We start from the raw sequence: 19,389 nt of genomic DNA, 5'->3' as shown, positions 1-19,389 counted from the left end.
ACTTTTTTTTTTTTTTTAAAGAGACTCAGGTAAATGTTTCAATGAAAATGTGTATTTAATGAATAAGTTTCTGAATAACGTCTATATGCGAACATCTTTGAAGATTAATTTCACTAACTACATATGCAAGATTTCAGGTATCACAAAATTCTGCATTTAGATTTCATCTCTGATGCACTAAGTGACTTATTTCTATAAACTTAAAGCTCTGAGACATCAGGTGGACTAGATGTTCAAATATTATGGTGATCGCACACAACAAGACCAGGACATTAAAGCAAGGACATTAACTTAAATTATTTATTTGCAATACAGAAAGGGAGTACAAGTCTTTACATTCTTCCTATCGATTCATGACAATCGCTGCTTTCCTATAATTAACTGCACATTTATTCCATTCCTTGGTTAGATAACTTTTCTTGAGAGTGGTGTAGGCCACAATATTCTTGAATCCCTGCAAAGAAGCAAAACCAAGATAGTAGTGAACTTATTTTATGTACTGTTCATCACTGCATGGATCTATTGCCTGCTGTGGGCATAAGTCACACAATTTTGTCTATCATAGTATCCTAACTTATATTTGAAATGGTTTAAAGAATTTTTAGACCCATTTTTCTTCTATTTGAATACTTTCTGCATTTTGTACATTTGCTCTTCCAGAAGTGTAAGAGTGACATATTCAAAACTTCACCCACTGGTAAGCTACCAAATTCCATTTAAGACATGCCTGCTCATAGAAAGTTAGCAAAACTACTTGAGTTTGTCAGTAAGAGGACATGACGTATTTGCTGGAACTCAATGAAGGTCAAACTAAGACACACTTAGTTACCTGGAGTTAACTAGCTCTCATTTGAACATCATTTAATTGTTTAAAATATAAGTGGCTGAAGTAATTCGAGACAAGGAGAGAGAACAAATGGTGCAATTTCATGATTCTTATACTGTGCATTCTGCCAAAGTTATGCTGTTGACACCTTCATAACATTGTAGAAACTAATTGCTCAGATAGGTAACTCACACATCAGCCTTTTAACATGATATTCTTACTTTGGATGATATTCCTGTAAGATGAAGTAGCTGGGGACTCAGGTATTTCAGAGAAAAAAGATTGGCCTTGATCACAACTTTTCCCTAAAAAAAAAAAAAAGGGAGGGGGGGGGATAAGCTAAAAACCTTGTGATGCAGGAAAAACAAAACAAAAAAATTGCTTGAAATTTACCCCCCTTCAAATTGCTGCACTAGTTCAGTGAACCAAGGGCTTATGTTCTTCCTGAGTCAGTAACACATAAACGAAGCACGATCGCTATTTTCTTATAGACAGCTATTAGAACTAAGCAGCAGAACAGTCGTTTTTCAGATTGAGGTCCTAGGTTTTCCTATGCACAATGTGACAAAGTGGGAATGCTCTTAATGTTTTCTCTGAATACTGTGTGGATGCCTCAGTTTCCCCTATGCCTTTAAGTATCTAGGTGATGGGATAAGAGTATTATCATTGCAGAGCCCTAGAGGGCCAGCGTGATGATGTCTGCACAGAGAATGGCTGACACCCTGTCTGCTGGCAACTGGTGGCCTGGGCCCCTCCACTGCAAAGGTGCCAACTGAAGGTGTTGGAGAACAAAGATCAGGTGGCCTCCTGGCCCAGGAAAGAGACAAAAGGCCAGAGGAGGGGCTGGAGAGTTTCAGTTTGGAACTGGCTCAGGAAGGAGAGGGAGGCCCAGACCCGGGGTCTGGCCTCCCCGACCTCAAGATGGACCTGACTTAGAGGTCCCGTTTCTGTACCTACAAGCTCTGCTTTGGACAGTGTTCTGTCGTCTAATAAAACCTTCTGTGTTACTGGCTGGCTGAGAGTCATGTCTGACTGCAGAGGTGGGGTGCTGGGTCCTCTGGCTTCCCCAGGAGTCCTGCCTGCGTGGACTCACTGTGGGAAGCGCACTGTGGGGCAAGGGGATGCTGACGGCTCTGAGGTCAGACCCAGGAAGGTGGAAGCCATTGAAGCTTCTTGCCCTGGAGACAGTCTGCTCACAGACAGGAGGCTCCCCCAGAGTCCTGCCTGGCTTTGTATGGAGTAGTTCCAGAGCATTGCCCAGTGACTCCGTGACACATGCCTGACTACACCATCCTTCCATCTACATGGGATGCTGTTCCTTAATTCCACGGAAGAGTAGCACCAAGATGGTCTTGCTTTACACCTGATACTGTGTAGACTGGCATATATGATCTACTAGTAACTTGGTTCTTTACATCTTTTAGTACATCTAATTATCCACCGGAAAAAAAAATCTACCTAAATTCATACAATTTCAGTTATAGAAGCTCTCGCTTTAACTAGATCAAAACTTGATGTTACAAGATTTTATTCTTCCTTGTGGTATGGTTTCATCCAGTCTGCGATTGTAAACGAGCAGTTTTTCAAACAAATGGCACACTCTATACGAGTCCTGTTACTCACGATGAACGGCTGACGTGATTACTATTTAAACCTAAGCAGGAAGTTCTCTCATCGTTTTACTGATTTCAGATGAAACCATATTATCACCGTTCCATGAACTATATTTACAGGAATTTTCATTCTAAAAATGTCAGCTATTGGACATTGTTTTGTGTTTATCACAGTGAGTATGTCTAAACCTTAGCTGATACACCAAAAATAACCCTGAAGTAATGGCAAGCGCATTGCTGCTTTTTATTACGTAATGTGCCAAGCTTACCTATTTGCGGATCTAGGGGCACTTTCCCCAGGAGAGAAATATTTAAATTTTGGCACATCTTCTCTGCTCCTCCAGTTGTTGGAGGAAAGATCTGAGATTCAGTCTGTGATGTAAAAGAAAAAAGGACAAGTAATACAAGATGACGCCAGAAAAGATCATTTTGAGAACGACAGTTCTTCAGTTTTGTTTAGGGGCACATTCCAAACGTCACTTATTGAAATCCCAATTAAAACAGGACCAACACCGTGGACTTCGGACGGCTACGTGCAGTAGGTTCCTCGCATACTATCACTAAACACGTTGGAGTTCTACCCAATTAAAACATTTGATCTAAGCTTTCACACAAATCATTTTTGCCCACTGAGAGCACTTTAAGTGCATATATAAATAACAAGTACCATTTCTAATACGTTTGTCCTCTATTCATCTACTTCAGGTTACTATTTCTCCAAGACATTTATGTTATATACATAATCCTAATTTTAAAAGTGTGTGTCAGAATTTAAATGTACAAGAGCAAGGGATTTGAAAGCAGACAGCGTGGCCAGACAAAAGCTGTCACTATTCTTTAATTACGAAAAACCTAATTCTTTGCATTATGCAAAGACCTGGGACTCGTAAGCAGAGACTGACATTATGTCTGATTTTTCAAGCACTCACATTGCTTTGAGGATGCGTCAAATGGATAAGAGGTTGACGCCAAGGAACTCACCTGAAACCCATGGACCCACATTTCCAAGACAAGCTGATAGTGCATTAGTCTGCATGTTTGATTGGTCATTACCATCCTTCAGTTCCTTCTCTAAGTGGGTCAGTAACACGTCATTTGTCATCTTGTTCCCTTCCTAGCCCAATCCTCAGATTCCACATTTATCATGACCGGCACATACAATCCGGCATGGGAATGTTTTTAGTAAATGATTAAAGTACACAGTGTAGCTACACCTCATTCCATAACGCTCCCAGTGTTGAAAATGCCAGGAAAGTTCTGAAGCAAAAGCAGTATGTGTAGCTCACTTACGTAACAGGGAGATCAGGCGTTCAACCTCTAAAGGAAACTGTTAATACAGAAACATCTAAATGTTTGCATAAGCTTTTAGAAGCAAAACTGAACAAGAAGGGAGGATGCAGTAGGGCTTGAACACACAGCACTTCAGTAGTCTCCTACATCACAGGAGCTGCAACATCCCACATCAGCAATTCAGAGATGCCAGCCGGTGGTGCCTCATAATAAGAGCACTTAAGACAGAGTTGTTTAAACACAGATCTTAAAGTAGGTCTATTATTCAAATATAGATGCCTAACATGTATCATCCTGCTGTGTAGCTGAAGCCTCCATTTCAAAATTGCTATTTTTATACAGTGTTCTGGCTCCTAAAAGAAGCAACAATTCTTGGCATCGGGAATGCACCTTTCATAACTATCTAAGGACAACAGTTCCTGTATAAAGGAGCTTGATACTGTTTCCACCAACAGAAAACAGGATTTTTTTTTTTTTTAAATTCAGGAGATCAAGCAAGTTTGTGCCATGATAAGTAAATCCTTTCCCTTCCCTTATGGTCACCACAAAACACACACAAATTTGGACTGTGTATATTAAGACGAGTGAAAATATTAACAATAAGTTTTAGATAGTCTTACCTTACATTTTGGGCATACAAAGCCACTCATATTTTCAACAACACCTATGATTGGCAGTTTCACCTTATGACAGAAGTTGATCTCCTTTCGAACATCCTGAAGTGATATTTCCTATCAAAAGCAAATGTTATTTTGTCAGTCCACATGTACTGGACTTTTTCCATCTATGGGTTTTCCCTGCAAAGCAAACTTTCTTAGCACAGAAACTTTTCAAAAAACTGAGCATCAGATTAAACATATAACCTATCTTCTGTTTTACTCAATTAAGGTATCTTCTGTTTTGAGACTGACCAAAGATCACGTTATTTAGATCTTTATTCAATCAACTTAGCTTCCAACATCTTTAAATCTGTCCAACCATTCTAGCATGGGGATCAAGCATCTTTATTCATATCGCCTGCATTAATGTCGTATCTCCAGTGAAAAGTATTCTTTAAATAGAACGGATTATGCAAATATTACTTTTGTATCTACTAAACTAAACTAGTTTTTTGATGTCTTTCTGTAATCTGGTGAAGGTGTTGAGGAAGATGTGCAGGAATGGGTTTATTCAGGCTTTCCAAAGTCAATTCTAACGGGAGGGGTTGGTAGCTCAGTGTTTGAGCACTGGCCCATTAAACCCAGGGTTGTGAGTTCAATCCTCCATTTAAGGATCTGGGACAAAAATCCGTCTGGGGATTGGGCCTGTTTTGAGCAGGGGGTTGGACTAGATGATCTCCTGAGGTCCCTTCCAACCCTGGTATTTTCCCTTAGCTGTCTCTTTTCCAAGCTGAAAAGTCCCAGTCTTATTAATCTCTCCTAATACAGAAGCCATTCCATTCCCCTAATCATTTTTGTTGCCCTTTTCCGAACCTTTTCCAATTCCAATATAGCTTTTTTGAAATGGGGCGACCACATTTGCAAGCAATATTCAAGATGTGGGCATACCATGGATTTAGAGAGAACATATTTTCTGTCCTATTTTCCATATCCTTCTTCATTATTCCCAGCATTCTGTTAACTTTTTTGGCTGCCGCTGCACATTGAGTGGATGTTTTCAGAGAACTATCCAAAATGACTCCAAGATCTCTTTAAGTGGTACCAGCTAATTTAGATCCGATCACTTTATATGTATAGTTGGGATTATGCTTTCCAATGTGCATTACTTTGCATCTATCAATATTCACTTTAATCTGCCATTTTGTTGCCCAGTCACCCAGTTTTAAGAGATCCCTTTGTAGTTCTTCACAGTCTGCCTGGGTCTTAACTATCTTTAGTAATTTTGTTTCATCTGCAAGTTTTGCCACCTCACTGTTTATCCCTTTTTCCAGATCATTTATGAATATGTTGAACAGGACTGGTCTCAAAACAGACCCCTGGGGGACACCACTATTTATGTCTCTCCATTCTGAAAACTGACGATTTATACCTACCCTTTGTTTCCTATCTTTTAACCAGTTCTCAGTCCATGAAAGGACCATCCCTTTTATCCCATGACAGCTTAATTTACGTAAGAGCGTTTGGTGAGGGACCCTGTTAAGGATTTTCAGAAAATCTAAGTACACTATATCCACTGGATCCCCTTGGGCCACATGCTTGTTGACCCCCTCAAAGAATTATAGTAGATTGGTGAGGCATGATTTCCCCTTTACTAAAAGCATGTTACTAAAACCATGTTTGACCTCATTTCCTTCCACATCCCTTGCGTTCTGCTCACTACTCCCTATTTAGTATTCCACTTGTGCCTCTAGACATTTTCTTGTTGTTCCTACTCCTGGGAAACTGTGCCTCTTCCTGCACAATTGGCCTCTTCTTCCCCTCCTTCAAACTGCCCACTAAGAATGTACCTTTGATTTAGCCAGACTTCTGCCACTAATCTTAGCACTGACTCTGAACAAAAAGCCTGCCCCCCCCCCCCCCAAAAAAGACTATACACATCCCAAGAAGGAAAAGTATACTAACCCAGAGGTTCTACTGTCCTTAAATAAATACTCACCACGATTTCCCCCACCCCAACATCACTAGTATCCTCCTGCTGTCTAATGTTATCATTCCTTACTTCCCTCCTAGCATCATCTGTAAGTCAACAGTATTGCAAGTACAGAGTCCTTTGCCTTCAGGAAGTCTCCAACATGCCACAGAGCTGTATAGAAGTTTAACATACTGTCGTTTAAATGAGAAAATAATTTGATCTCTAAGGATCAAATAATTTGGTTGTGATGAATGGATTGTGCTGGGCACAGGTCCCAAAGGGCAGGAAGAAGATTCCGAAGCCAACATGGAAGGAGATGATTTAACTCCTCCAGGAGAGATATTTCTCTGTGCCTACATGCTATAGCTGATGAACATGGTGATTTCTTTAAAGTTAGTAAGTGTTCCAAAGCAAAAATTTGTTTTGTTTTAACTGGTATTACATTTGTAGCAGTACTTCTCTTACCTGAGGAGTAGTGATTATAACTGCTCCATCTATGTTTGAGGAACTTAGATATTGCACAATAGATAAGTGTTCATCTGAAGTACCTGGAGGTGTATCCACAATAAGGTAGTCAATTTCACCCCAATCTACATCACGAAGAAATTGTTTGATCATTCCTAAAAACAGATGCAAGATGAATAACAAATTTGCAATTTAGAAACATACGAGCTAGAAAACAACAAGTGTGCATAGTTTCCTCAATCTTTACTGTAACTTAAAGGAGCCAAAGCTTGAGTGAGACATTCAGAATTTGGTCTGTTCAAAAAGTCTGAGAGGCACTTTGAGAATCTATTCTGTGCTAAACGATTACCCCAAATATGACTGCAGCCACACTTAATCTTAAAGCATGGGTCTATTCTGTAAGGAGAGTATGTAAAATGGCACCTCACTCAAAATATCTGCTCTTTGTCTGACTTCAGCAAATATATATTTTTACTCCTGTTAACAGAACAGTGCAGAGACAACACAGATGAGTGAGGTGGATTTTATTACTTCACATGTATTAGAATTATTTAGCAAGTTCCAATCTATGGCAAGCAATAAGAGGTCACTGAAGCCATAATTTTGCTGTCAGAAGTTTCATTACTACCAGTAATGCTATAAAGTAAAGAATTCAGTTTTACTCTCAGATCTCGTCCTTTCAGCTGATCACTTTAAATATAGAAGTTTTGGATACAACAATCCTGCACCCTCACAATATCAGTACAGAATCACTGTTTCAGAAAGAGCTGCAGCTTAAGTTATACTTTCAGAGCATTCTACTCACATTTCTCTATATTTTAACGTAGGCACTGTCAAACCAGACTTGAGTGTTATCAATAAAAAGCTAGCTACATTCTATTGCAGAAAACAATGAGATGTCGGACTGAAAGGGCTAAAACAAAAGTAATTTTAAATCTACAGTAACATGGAAATCACGTTTAGTTCTGAAAAAAGGATGAGCAGTTTTATTACATAAATTCATCAGCAAAACTGGCTCAAAAGAATATTATTGTCTATTGCCATAACCAAATGGTCTACTTCCAGTTTTCTTTTATGCACAAAAGGACAGTAAAACAGTATACATTTATAAGGTTGAATTATTAACCAAATAAGATAGTTCTGCTACCTACATTCATTTACACACACATCCCCCCAAAAAACAAACCCCACTGAACATCAGGTAACTAAAAAATTATCATGTTGAATATTGCGATTTCTTTCAGATACGCAATCAATTTAGGAATCTTTTTTAAAATGTAATCAACATCCATGCCTATTTAGAAAGTTCATCAGACCCATGTTAACACGGGACAATAAACTATAGATATAAATTCTGCCCAAGTATCAAATGTACATGTTAATCAGTAGTACGCATGCAATGATATTTTATCAAATATAGACTCCTTAGTTTCCCTCTAGCCAGTGTAAACTAAGTTGTTCTGATTATGTTAGAGAGCTCAGTTCAATATACGATAACCATCCTAGAGTGAAAGAAAATGCGAAGTATAACTGCTTTGCCAACAAACAAAAGTTTTATATGGAAAAAAGGAAGCACTGTCTAAATTGCAATAGTTTATGCTCCCCGATGCAACAATCAACAACGAAAATACTTGAGATACAGACCATTTTTTTTGGGTCCTCTCCAGATAACAGCATCATCAGGACCACTGAGCAAGAACCCCACAGACATGACACACAAGTTTTCTTCAACATACTAGAAAAGAGGAAGCATACTATTAAGATAGCCCAGAAAGAAATTTACCTACCAAAATAATATCCTTACTAGCTCTTGAAAGATTTTAATGGATCAAAACAGTTTAAGAAAATGGATGTTTTGAAAAAATGAAGCGTCTTTACTTTTCCTCCATCAGTCAAAGACTGCATGATTTCTGTACAGTCAGTAATCTGACTATATTTACATTTTAAAGAGCCTTTTACAAACTGATAATGCCAATTACTGCAATAAATCTTCACAGAATCACAACTGAGCAGGCATGTGGCTAAAATGACTTCCCTTCCTCAGCATCAGAAAAATGTGTGTGTAGTGGCATGTATAAAAGTTGGAACAAAACCTGAATTATTTCCATGCATTTTGTTAAAGAACATCACCTCTATTATTCCTTGGGATTTAATTATCTGCAGTGTTGTTATAACTGGAAGTGAAGTATTATGCAAGTGCATGAGAACCAAAAATAATTGAAACTGACTCGTCTATCTTGGTTGTCCAAACCAAAATGAGCGCAAAGGGAAACAGTTGAAAAAGTGAAACTTTACTTTGTTTTAAAGTGTTAACCCACTGTGATGTTAGTAACAGAAGGAATTTTTTTTAAAGCTATGATGTTTAACATGTAGTGCCTCTTTAAGAAACAGGAATTCTGTGTATGGAAAAAGAATGGGTAGCAGGGAGAAAATAGTTCCAGTTTCTCTCTGGAATAGGCCCTCCTAAAAACTGTTTTCTTTTTTAAAAAAAGAAAAGAAAAAACCTCATTAACTTACCACCGGAGACCATCCAGAACCACTCTGGTGAACCTGAGGATAAAAGCAATGTTTTAAAACCCCATATATACATAAAGTATGCAAAATATAAGCTACGCTGTAATGATAGCGTATTTCTTGGCATCTGGTTTGAAATGTAACTGTATTGAAAGAGCCAAATGGCCATATAAGAAACTGCAAAAAGGCAGAGTTCCTGAATTAGTCAGTAAACAATGAATTCTGTTGATGTTGATCAAATGGCTGTTGCAGCAAACAGGCTGCCTAACAATCTGCAATATAGCCCTCATTCCCTTGCTGCAGAAGAGTTCACCCTGAAGGACACCACTCTGAGAAATATCTGAAGGAAAGAAAGAGGCAGATGCTGCTAGCCACTGCCCATAAGTATAGGGATACCTACTAAAAAAAGTTTGCTACATAGTACAACAAAACCAGAAAGGAGACTGGCAACCAACTCCAGAGAAACACAAGTATGTACAAATTTCTCTCAAAGACAGTACTTCCTTATGCCAATGGCATTACGGTCCTATTAATGTGTCAGCCTGATCATAGATAAATGATCAGAGGCTGCTAATCGCATGGCAAAGGCGGCTCAAATATCCTTCTAATACAAAGAGTACCATACCCGACGAGCAACGTTTAAAAGTAAATTCCCTGTACAGAATGTTAAATGTCTCTCCTATGCCAGTTAGCTAGTCTTTAAGGAAACAAAGGTGAAATTTACTAACATTAATGATGTACATTATTAGTACCAAAACGCAGTGTGTGCCTCTACTCAAAAATTGAAACACAGAGCCATAAGGCTGCATATCACTGAAGAGTCAGAATTTTCTACGAAGTGATGATTCTGCAGTATTAAAGTCTTCAAAAGCAATAAAGTTCATTGTATGTTGTCTTATCCTGGCATTAACTGTTTACTTGAAGTGTGCAACTCATTTGTACAAGCCAGTCAAGCTGCACTGAATTTGGAGGGGCTCAGCTTGCTTTTTATTATGTAAGCATTTCCACGCATATTCCCCCACAAGTTATTATTAAACAAGCCATATTTATATATTTATATATAACCTGTTAGACAACTTGTGACAAGTTGCTCTTACTGTTTTTAAAACAAAAACAATCATACCTGTTCTCCCTCTATACCCATTATTTTGGGGATTGATGGTCCACAAATATCTATGTCCAACAGAGCAACCTAAGAAAGAAAAAAAGTTGGAAATACGCACACAGAGTTGTTTACATAAATTAGAAGCAAACACTAAAATGAGTTGAAATCTGGAGAATATTTAGCTTAGATTAGTAATAGGAAATGAAGCATATGACATTAGATCACTGGCATGAAGACATGACTGCCTTTACTAAATTCATTTTTGGTAGCAGGCCCAGTTCTAATGGACAGTCATTCACCATCTCAATGGAAGTTAATTTGTATCTTCCTTAGTAGTTGACTGAGCATTAATCCTTCCGTTTTATTCTTAGTTTGCCTACAAAAACTATATTGCATAGTCAACAGGGCTATAGATCCACCTTAAAAGAGAGACACTGAATAACAAAATGATTGGAAGTATCCTCCTAGAAGTTTGAAACCCTGTCTTTGTCTGTTTTAATTATTTATGTTTACATCTAACAAATTCTACCCCCAGCTCCTCCCCACCCTCAACCCATCTCTCTTAAGAGGCCCAAATGTAACCTGATCTTCACACAATTCCTGTTGATCTTTTTGATGTATGGTAACACAGCTCTGGGACCTGAGTATAATTCATGCTCCCTTTAGTGACTGACTGGTATATAAATTATACAGAAACAAACAGTTTCTGTATTTGTGTATGTATTTAATGTCTCAGTAACAGAGTGGTGGATTTATTAAAAGATTTAGAACCTAGATGGCACTGCTCAAGCATCAGAAAGTATTGGATAACACAACGAACTGCACAGACTGCCTTCAAACTGAAGCAATTAGAATGTAACCGTCAATGGCTGATAGCGAAAGCATATGAATCAAATAAAATTTTAAGCAACTGCATTGTACGGTTGAAAAGATCTAATAACTTTTAGGGCGTTTTCTTAGGGGCAAATTACCAAGGTTCTGAATTTATACTGTTGCTTATGAAGATTCACCTTGTTAGGCCTCAGCAACCCTAGTTCTACTTGCATGGAGGCAATGTCAGACTCAGGTAATTGAATTCACATTGGGAAAGTGCAGACTGAACTAACTTATTCAGTAGTACGAAGGCCAAACTGTCCACAGTCACAGATTTCACTGGCCAACAGGCAAGCAGCATAAGAAAATATTTCACTTATTCGTTACATATTATACATTAGGCACAATATGTGTCACAAAATAAAGTAACTTATTTCTAGTTATTTTTATTTCTTTAACATGCCTGAAATACAATACTCTGTAGAAACCTGTTCCATAGAGGAAACAGTTGTGTCACATCAAGGTAAAGGGAAATGAGAATTGATCCAATATGAAGTGTTTGTGAAAGATTTGTCTTTCTGAATGAAGTAATACCACGTGTGGAAACTCACGAGCACGGGAAAGGATTTAAAAGCTATTAATTAAATGAAAATTCTTTCCTGAAAAACAGAAGCTGATTTCACAGCATTAACTGTAAGCCTACTGAGACAGATTTTAGGGAAAAAAGTTCATAAAAATAAAATTCTATCAGTACTAAGCCCATAGCACACAGGTTCAGTAACAATATCTTGAACATATTTGCTCTGCGTTGCCCAAAATTTCTCTCTTTGTGCATACTGACAAAGGCAACTTTTTCTTGTTATCAGCATCGAGGAATCCAGACAGCATTAGAAGAGTTAGCTACATTCCAGACTACCTCACGTATGAGCATCACAAATGTCTTAAGCTCATATTTAAGAAAATATTGTTTATGGTGACTGAGGAAGTAGGAAGCCAAGAGCAGCTGCACACCACGTAACTTGAACCCAGGCTTCACACATAATCTGTTGACAGTTACGCTTACAAGTCTTGTGCTGACTTGTAACAGATCTGATAATGGAAGCTACTGGGGAAGAATGGCACGTGCCATTCTTAGAGTTATTTTTGTGATCTTTTAACTGCACTTGAAACAACCAATGAAATGTTAAGGTTTTTTCCTGTGTATATCAGGTTGTTTTTTCTTTAAAGATGCATTTTAGTAGCTTTCACTTTTCTGGGGTGGGAAGGAAGGTATAGGAGTAAAATAAAGCCCCCTTCTTACTCACAGAACCCCTGAGAACTAACAGGCACATGGAAAGACAACCACATGCCTGAGCTATTTTTACCTTCTCAGGTGTGTGCAGAATAATGTGTTTTATGGCCGCTTCTCACCACCTACATATCCTCCTGCCCAGTGGCAAGGCTAGCTAGACTGTGCCCTTTTAAAGATGCAAGCAGCTTCCTTTTCACCTCCGAGACCCCTAGTCAGAGATGTGCACATCCGTGTGGGAGGGGAGAAGAGGATGGGACACCAAAGAGTGCAGGCTGACAGCAGATGGACTGTAGTTATTTGTATTTATTTCAACATAATTCCTAGATATAGACCGTGCTGTCTTACAGATTGTGTGTGCACACGCACGCAAATATTGAATCTGTAAGAGACTCGTGGGGCAGTCATACGATCTTCTGGGGATTTCAAAAGTGTTTTCCTTCAACCTAACAGCAGTTCCTGCAGTTTCAGTGCTTGGAGTTTTTGAGGGAATGACAAATTTACAAAAGAATTTTAAACACACCAGCAATTCCTCTTATACCAGGAGTAATGAATGATAAACAGGAATTCCTCATACAAAAAGGGAAGTCTGTTATGCAGCATTTTCCTTCTTCAGAATTAGGCATTAAAAAGGTGAGGGACAGTTTTTACATCTTCTGGCATAATGAAATACTCAGCCCTCCCTAGCAAACGGGAAAAACAGCCCCAATTCCTTTGATTGCACAAAGTCTAGCAACTTAGTAGTTTTAGAAACAGCCCATTAGGAATACAGTTGACAAACACGCTCTTTTTCAAACTGCCTTTCACTCCTCCTATCCACGACAGGTGCCTTTAACATCATGTTTTACTTATTTTAAGTTCAATACAAAATATTCTCTCGAAGTGTTAATAGTTTGAAGAGTCTGCAAGCATCTCTTCTAATGCTGGCAGGAAATGGAAATAGAAAACAGGATTTTGATTCTATAGCTCATTTTTCTTACATAATAGCCTGTTAGAGCAAAGGGCACATTACATACAGCCATCTTTAGGTCCCATTATGTCAGATGGGTGGGCTGACCTACTGCCATGGAGCATTCTTTTACCAACAGAAGGAACATGACAAAGCTGAGTGATAAAAAGTTAAAATAAACCCAGGGTGATGTGTGTGCGTGTGGTTTGTTTAGATTTTGGGGAGTACAATTAGTTGTTTTTCTTTTACAAGTGCTTGTTCCATGGAACAGTACTGGTTCCAAAGGCAGCTTTTAGCCTACTGTTCTGAACACTGAAAAGCTTGCAAAGATATGGGTGGACAAGAGGGCTGGAATTCATGAGCTACAGCTGCTCCTGTGTTCCTTTTCCACTTTGTTATTTTATGCCCATATTTAACAAAAACAAAAAGCCCAGAATCTTTTCCCCCTGCTGCTTTGTAAGAGATCCACACAAAAACAATACAGGAAGCACTGTCAAATACAAGAAGTAAATGCAGTGGGGAAAAAAGTCTTTTCCTGAAATTTTTCAGTTATAGTAATCTTTAGGTGTCATTTCTAACACCAAGAATAAATTTTTTCAGACATAAGTCTGACTTTCCAAGTAGTCAGTGTCACATGAAAAAAGAAACTCTTGGCACATTTATACAAAAAAAAAAAAACCACACATGAAAGATACAACTGTTCGTTCTCCAGAGTTTTAAACAGTTAAAAAATTACTATTAAATATTAGGGCTATCAAACAATTAAAAAGATCAATCACGATTAATCACACTGTTGAAGAAAATCATTAAAATATTTTGGATGTTTTCTATATTTTCAAATACTGATTTCAATTACAACACAGAATACAAAGTGTACAGTACTCACTTTACATTTATTTTTGATTACATGTGTTTGCACTATAAAAACCAAAAAATAGTATTTTTTCAATTAACCTAATATACGTACTGTAGTGCAATCTCTTTCTTCATTTGTAAGTTCAACTTTCATGATAATTACGTAAAAAAACCAACCTGCATTCAAAAATAAAAACTTAAAAATTTTAGACCCTTCAAGTCCACTCAGTCCTACTTTTTATTCAGCCAATCGCTCAAACAACTTTGTTTTCATTTGCAGGAGATAATGCTGTCCTTGTCTTGTTTACAATGTCACTTGACAGTGAGAACAGGCATTCACATGGCACTGTTGTAGCCGGTGTCAGAAGATATTTATGTAACAGATGCGCTAAAGATTCATACATTCCTTCATGCTTCAACCACCATTCCAGGGAACATGCGTCCATGCTGATGCTGGGTTAAGAACACAAGAACGGCCATACTTGGTCAGACCAAAGGTCCATCCAGCCCAGTATCCTGTCTGTCAACAGTGACCAATGCCAAGCGCCCCAGAGGCAGTGAACCTAACAGGTAATTTTCAAGCGCTCTCTCTCTTGCCATCCTTCTCCACCCTCTGACAAACAGCGGCTAGGGGCACCACTCCTTACCCGTCCTGGCTAACAGCCATTAATGGACTTAAAACCTCCATGAATATATCTAGTTCTCTTTTAAACCCCATTATAGTCCCAGCCTTCACAACCTCTTCAGGCAAGGAGTTCCACAGGTTGACTGTGCGCTGTGTGAAGAACAACTTCCTTTTATTTGTTTTAAACCTAATGCCCATTAATTTCATTTGGTGGCCCCTAGTTCTTACATTATGTGAACAAGTTAATAACTTTTCCTTATCTACTTTCTTCACATCACTCATGATTTCATACACCTCTATCATATCCACCATAAGTCTCCTCTTTTTCAAGCTGAAAAGTCCTAGCCACTTTAATCTCTCCTCATATGGGAACCGTTCTAAACCCCTAATAATTTTAGTTGCCCTTCTCTGAACCTTTTCTAATGCCAGTATATTTTTTTTGAGATAAGACCGCATCTATATGCGGTATTCAAGATATGGGCATACCATGGATTTATATAAGGGCAATAAAATATTCTCCATCTCTTTTTTAATGATTTCCTAACATCCTGTCTGCTTTTTTGACTGCCACTGCACACTGCGTGGATGTCTTCAGAGAACTATCCATGATGAGTCCAAGATCTCTTCTGATCTTGTTCTGCTCGATAACAATTCAAAGTAGTGCGGACTGACATATGTTCATTTTCATTATCTGTGTCAGATGCCACGAGCAGAAGGTTGATTCTTTTTGGGTGGTTTGGGTTCTGTAGTTTTTGCATCGGAGTGTTGCTCTTTTAAGTTTGCTGAAAGCATGCTCCACATCTCATCCCTCTCAGATTTTGGAAGGCACTTCAGATTCTTAAACCTTGTAGCTATCTTTAGAAATCTCACATTGGTACCTTCTTTGCATTTTGTGAAATCTGCAGTGAAAGTGTTCTTGACCTGGCACATGTTTGTTTTATCATCTGCTATAACACGAAATATATGGCAGAATGCAGGTAAAACAGACTGGGGGGACATAATTCTCTCCCAAGGAGTTCAGTGACAAATTTAATTAATGTATTATTTTTTTGATGAGCATCACCAGCATGGAAGCATATACTCTGGAATGGCGGCCAAAGCACGAAGGAACATACGGATATTTAACATATCTGGCACATTTAACATATCTGGCACATAAATACCTTGCAATGCCGGCTACTGATGTGCCATGCAAATACCTGTTCTCACTGTCTGGTGACATTGTAAATAAGAAGGCAGCCCTAGCTCCTGTAAATGTAAACAAACCTGTTTGTCTTAGTGATTGGCTGAACAAGAAGTAGGACTGAGTGGACTTGCAGGCTCTGAAGTCTTACATTATTTTGTTTTTGAGTGCAGTTATGATACAAAAAAACCACTTACATTTGTAACTTGCACTTTCACGACAAAGAGATTGCACTACAGTACCTGTATGAGGTACAGTGAAAAATACTAATTTTTGTTTATCATTTTACAGTGCAAATATTTGTAATAAAAATATACATTTTCATTTCAATTACAACACAGAATACGATATATATGAAAATGTAGAAAAACATCCAAAATATTTAATAAATGTTGGTTGGTATTCTATTGCTTAACAGTACAATTAAAACCATGATTAATTTTTTTATTCATGATTAATTTTTTTGAGTTAATCACCTAAGTTAATTGCAATTAATCAACAGCCCTACTAAATATCTACCCCTTTAAACATATAGAATATCAAGGTTGGAAGAGACCTCAGGAAGTCATCTAGTCCAACCCCCTGCTCAAAGCAGGACCAATCCCCAGACAGATTTCTGCCCCCGATCCCTAAATAGCCCCCTCAAAGATTGAACTCACAACCCTGGGTTTAGCAGGCCAATGCTCAAGCCACTAAGTTATCCCTTCCCACCGAATGCTTCGAGACAAGGATAGTAGAGCAAGTAGCTTTCTAAAATGAAGTTAGAAGTTATTAAACAAGTAGCTATCTACAAACCACTGCCATCAACACTTATGTACATAACTTGTCCGTGACTAGACCTATGGAATGATTTACATGGTTAAGTGGCTGTAAGGCCCTGAGCTTGCATTACAAGTAAGCAAAGAAAGATGTCACTTTCACATGACTAGAATATATGCAGAAACCCACAGAGTTAAAACTGTGAAAACTGTAGCACAACACATCATGGAGATAAGTGTATAGAATCAGAGGGGCAGCCGTGTTGGTCTGGATCTGTAAAAGCAGCAACGAGTCCTGTGGCACCTTATAGACTAACAGACATTTTGGAGCATGAGATTTTGCGGGTGAATACCCACTTCGTCGGATGCATGACATTCACCACAAAAGCTCATGCTCCAAAACATCTGTTAGTCTAGAAGGTGCCACAGGACTCTAAGCATACAGAATAAAACTTTACTATCCAAACATTTCAACACACACCCAAAGAGATCAATAAAGCAAATTAGAGAATAAGAAATTATTTCTGAAGGATTTATTCTGGACTCCATCATCAATTATCCTTACTGAGACCTCTGGAAGTTACTACAATATTAAAATGAGAATGAATACAGTAGTTCTATTCTCTAGCAGCAGGGTCCATGAGCATTAAACATGCCAGGAAGCTGTCAGGTGCATTTAAAAAGATCTGAGCCCATATTCTTAAGTCCCATATAGTCTAGTGGTCAGGATTCCTGGTTTTCACCCAGGCGGCCTGGCTTCAATTCCCAGTGTGGGAACAGCGCAGAGCTTTGCGGTGGGAGGGCTAGCTCAGTGGTTTGAGTATTGGCCTACTAAACCCAGAGTTGTGAGTCCAATCCTTGAGGGGGCCACTTAGGAATCTGGGGCAAAAATCAGTACTTGGTCCTGCTGGTGAAGGCAGGGGGCTGGACTCAATGACCTTTCAAGGTCCCTTCCAGTTCTAGGAGATAAACCTATCTCCAGTTATAAAAATCCTTGGTTCTGCTAGGAGATAGTATGGTTAAATCACATCCAAATATACAAGTTTGTCTATCCCATATGCTAAACATGTTAATGTATTCTCTCTTCCATATTAGTCTGTCAATAGCAAATCCCGATTTTGCACTTTTAGTATCATGTCTCTATATTAACCTTTCAATGCCATATCTGTCTGTTCTATTCAACTTTCATATTTAGGATTTTCTATACACCCAGTTACCCTGGAAAACACTGCCCAAATTTGTGAGAACTTGATTTGCATTGTAGAAAACCATGAAAACACTTTCTCTCAAGACTTTATTACAAAGATTTTAAAATGTTACATACTCCACTTGTCCTCAATGTCTGAAAAAAAAAATCTCAAGCATTTCTTTTATTCATGTACCACCAAGCTACTAGACTTTGACAACAGTAATGAAAATCAAGTAAAAATACCATAAGAACCATCTGTAACTGTAGTTTTAGGTTGTCCGGTAAGTACAAAATCTGGTATATAATTTTTAGCATTTGTCTAAAAAAAAATTCTGTAGTCTTTTCCCGTAGCCCCTTGGACATGTTAAAGTGAAGTTTAAATCAGATATTCCTGTCTATATTTTTACCCCAAGCTGTATATCCACACAAAGACGTACTGGAGAGGGGTTTCTCACCTGTTTAGTCTCGTCCTTTGCTAAGCCATAAGCCAAGTGGGCGCTGAAAGTGCTCTTGCCAACTCCTCCTTTCCCAGACAAAACTAGGATTTTGTGCTTCACAATTTTCATTTTCTCCTTTATTTCTTCTATAGCTGCAAAGGCAAAGGCGTCCCCAAGAGTTTGCGCCATGAACATAAGGGATGGCACCCCAGGAACCCTCAGCCTAGGCCCCCCTACCACCTGAAAGGGCTGCAGGCCAGAGTTTCGATTCTTCTCCCCATGCACCCCATCCCATCCCCCAAGAGACATGCTCCATGCACTCCCCAGACATCCCCAATAACTACCCCTCCCCCCATCCCTACACCCAACCCCCTCTTCCCCGAGAAACATGCTTAATGTACCCCAACACCCCCCAATTACCACCTGCTCCTCTGCCCACTCCCCTCCCAATAGACATGCTCAATGCACTCCCTAGACACCCCCAACAGCTATCCCACCTCCCATGTGCCCCACACCCTCCCTGAGAGACATGTGCCATGCACACCCCAGACACCCCTAATAAACTACCCCTCCCCACTCCTCACCTGACACATGCTTCATGCATGTCCCAGACACCCCCAATAGCCGCCCCTCCCCCATGCACCCCACACCCTCCCCGAGAGAGATGCTCAATGCACCCCTCACTCCCCCAATTACTACCCTTCCCCCACCCGGCCTCTCACCTCCCCCAGAGACATGCTCCAGGCATCCCCCAGCCACCCCCAATAGCTACCTACCCCCCTCCTCGCCCTAGACACACGCTCCATGCACTTCCCCAATAACGACCCCTCTCCTGCCTCTGCGAATGCACCTCACCCCCTCCCCCAGGGACATGCGCCAGCCACCCTCCCCAATAACGACCCCACCCC

At 39.2% G+C, this 19,389-nt stretch overlaps 1 protein-coding gene and 1 non-coding gene across 3 annotated transcripts; one reads left to right on the top strand and one right to left on the bottom strand.

The window, feature by feature from the left end:
* Nucleotides 1-282: 282 nt before the first annotated feature.
* On the bottom strand, nucleotides 283-18,667 carry LOC116826592 (cytosolic Fe-S cluster assembly factor nubp1). 2 transcript variants are annotated; one of them, XM_032783412.2, is made up of 9 exons: nucleotides 18,500-18,665; nucleotides 10,403-10,471; nucleotides 9,283-9,315; nucleotides 8,410-8,500; nucleotides 6,766-6,920; nucleotides 4,350-4,460; nucleotides 2,709-2,811; nucleotides 1,048-1,131; nucleotides 283-454 (listed from the first exon to the last, which is right to left on the bottom strand). In XM_032783412.2, the coding sequence occupies exons 1-9, from the start codon at nucleotides 18,608-18,610 to the stop codon at nucleotides 390-392; spliced, it is 822 nt and encodes a 273-aa protein (XP_032639303.1). In that variant the 5' UTR covers nucleotides 18,611-18,665; the 3' UTR covers nucleotides 283-389. The 2 variants fall into 2 exon arrangements, with proteins under 2 accessions (XP_032639303.1, XP_032639304.1); XM_032783413.2 differs by lacking the exons at nucleotides 283-454; nucleotides 1,048-1,131 and adding an exon at nucleotides 2,415-2,480 and having other exon boundaries at nucleotides 18,500-18,667.
* Nucleotides 17,561-17,632, top strand: TRNAE-UUC (transfer RNA glutamic acid (anticodon UUC)). Its single transcript has one exon. It is a non-coding gene; the product is annotated as a tRNA-Glu (tRNA).
* Nucleotides 18,668-19,389: the final 722 nt, after the last annotated feature.

This window comes from Chelonoidis abingdonii, chromosome 11 (genome assembly GCF_003597395.2).
Source record: "Chelonoidis abingdonii isolate Lonesome George chromosome 11, CheloAbing_2.0, whole genome shotgun sequence".
Lineage (NCBI taxonomy): Eukaryota > Metazoa > Chordata > Testudines > Testudinidae > Chelonoidis > Chelonoidis abingdonii.
Note: the sequence above shows the minus strand (reverse complement) of the source record. Positions and strands in the feature narration are given on the sequence as shown.

What these genes read in the sequence shown, in the direction of transcription:
- LOC116826592 (XM_032783412.2), bottom strand. Translation starts at nt 18,610, where the DNA reads ATGAAAATTGTGAAGCACAAAATCCTAGTTTTGTCTGGGAAAGGAGGA. An exon ending in CAAAGGACGAGACTAAACAG is followed by an intron (nt 10,472 to 18,499) that starts GTGAGAAACCCC and finishes TTTCTTTCTTAG; the next exon opens with GTTGCTCTGTTGGACATAGA. An exon ending in TGGGTATAGAGGGAGAACAG is followed by an intron (nt 9,316 to 10,402) that starts GTATGATTGTTT and finishes TTTTATCCTCAG; the next exon opens with GTTCACCAGAGTGGTTCTGG.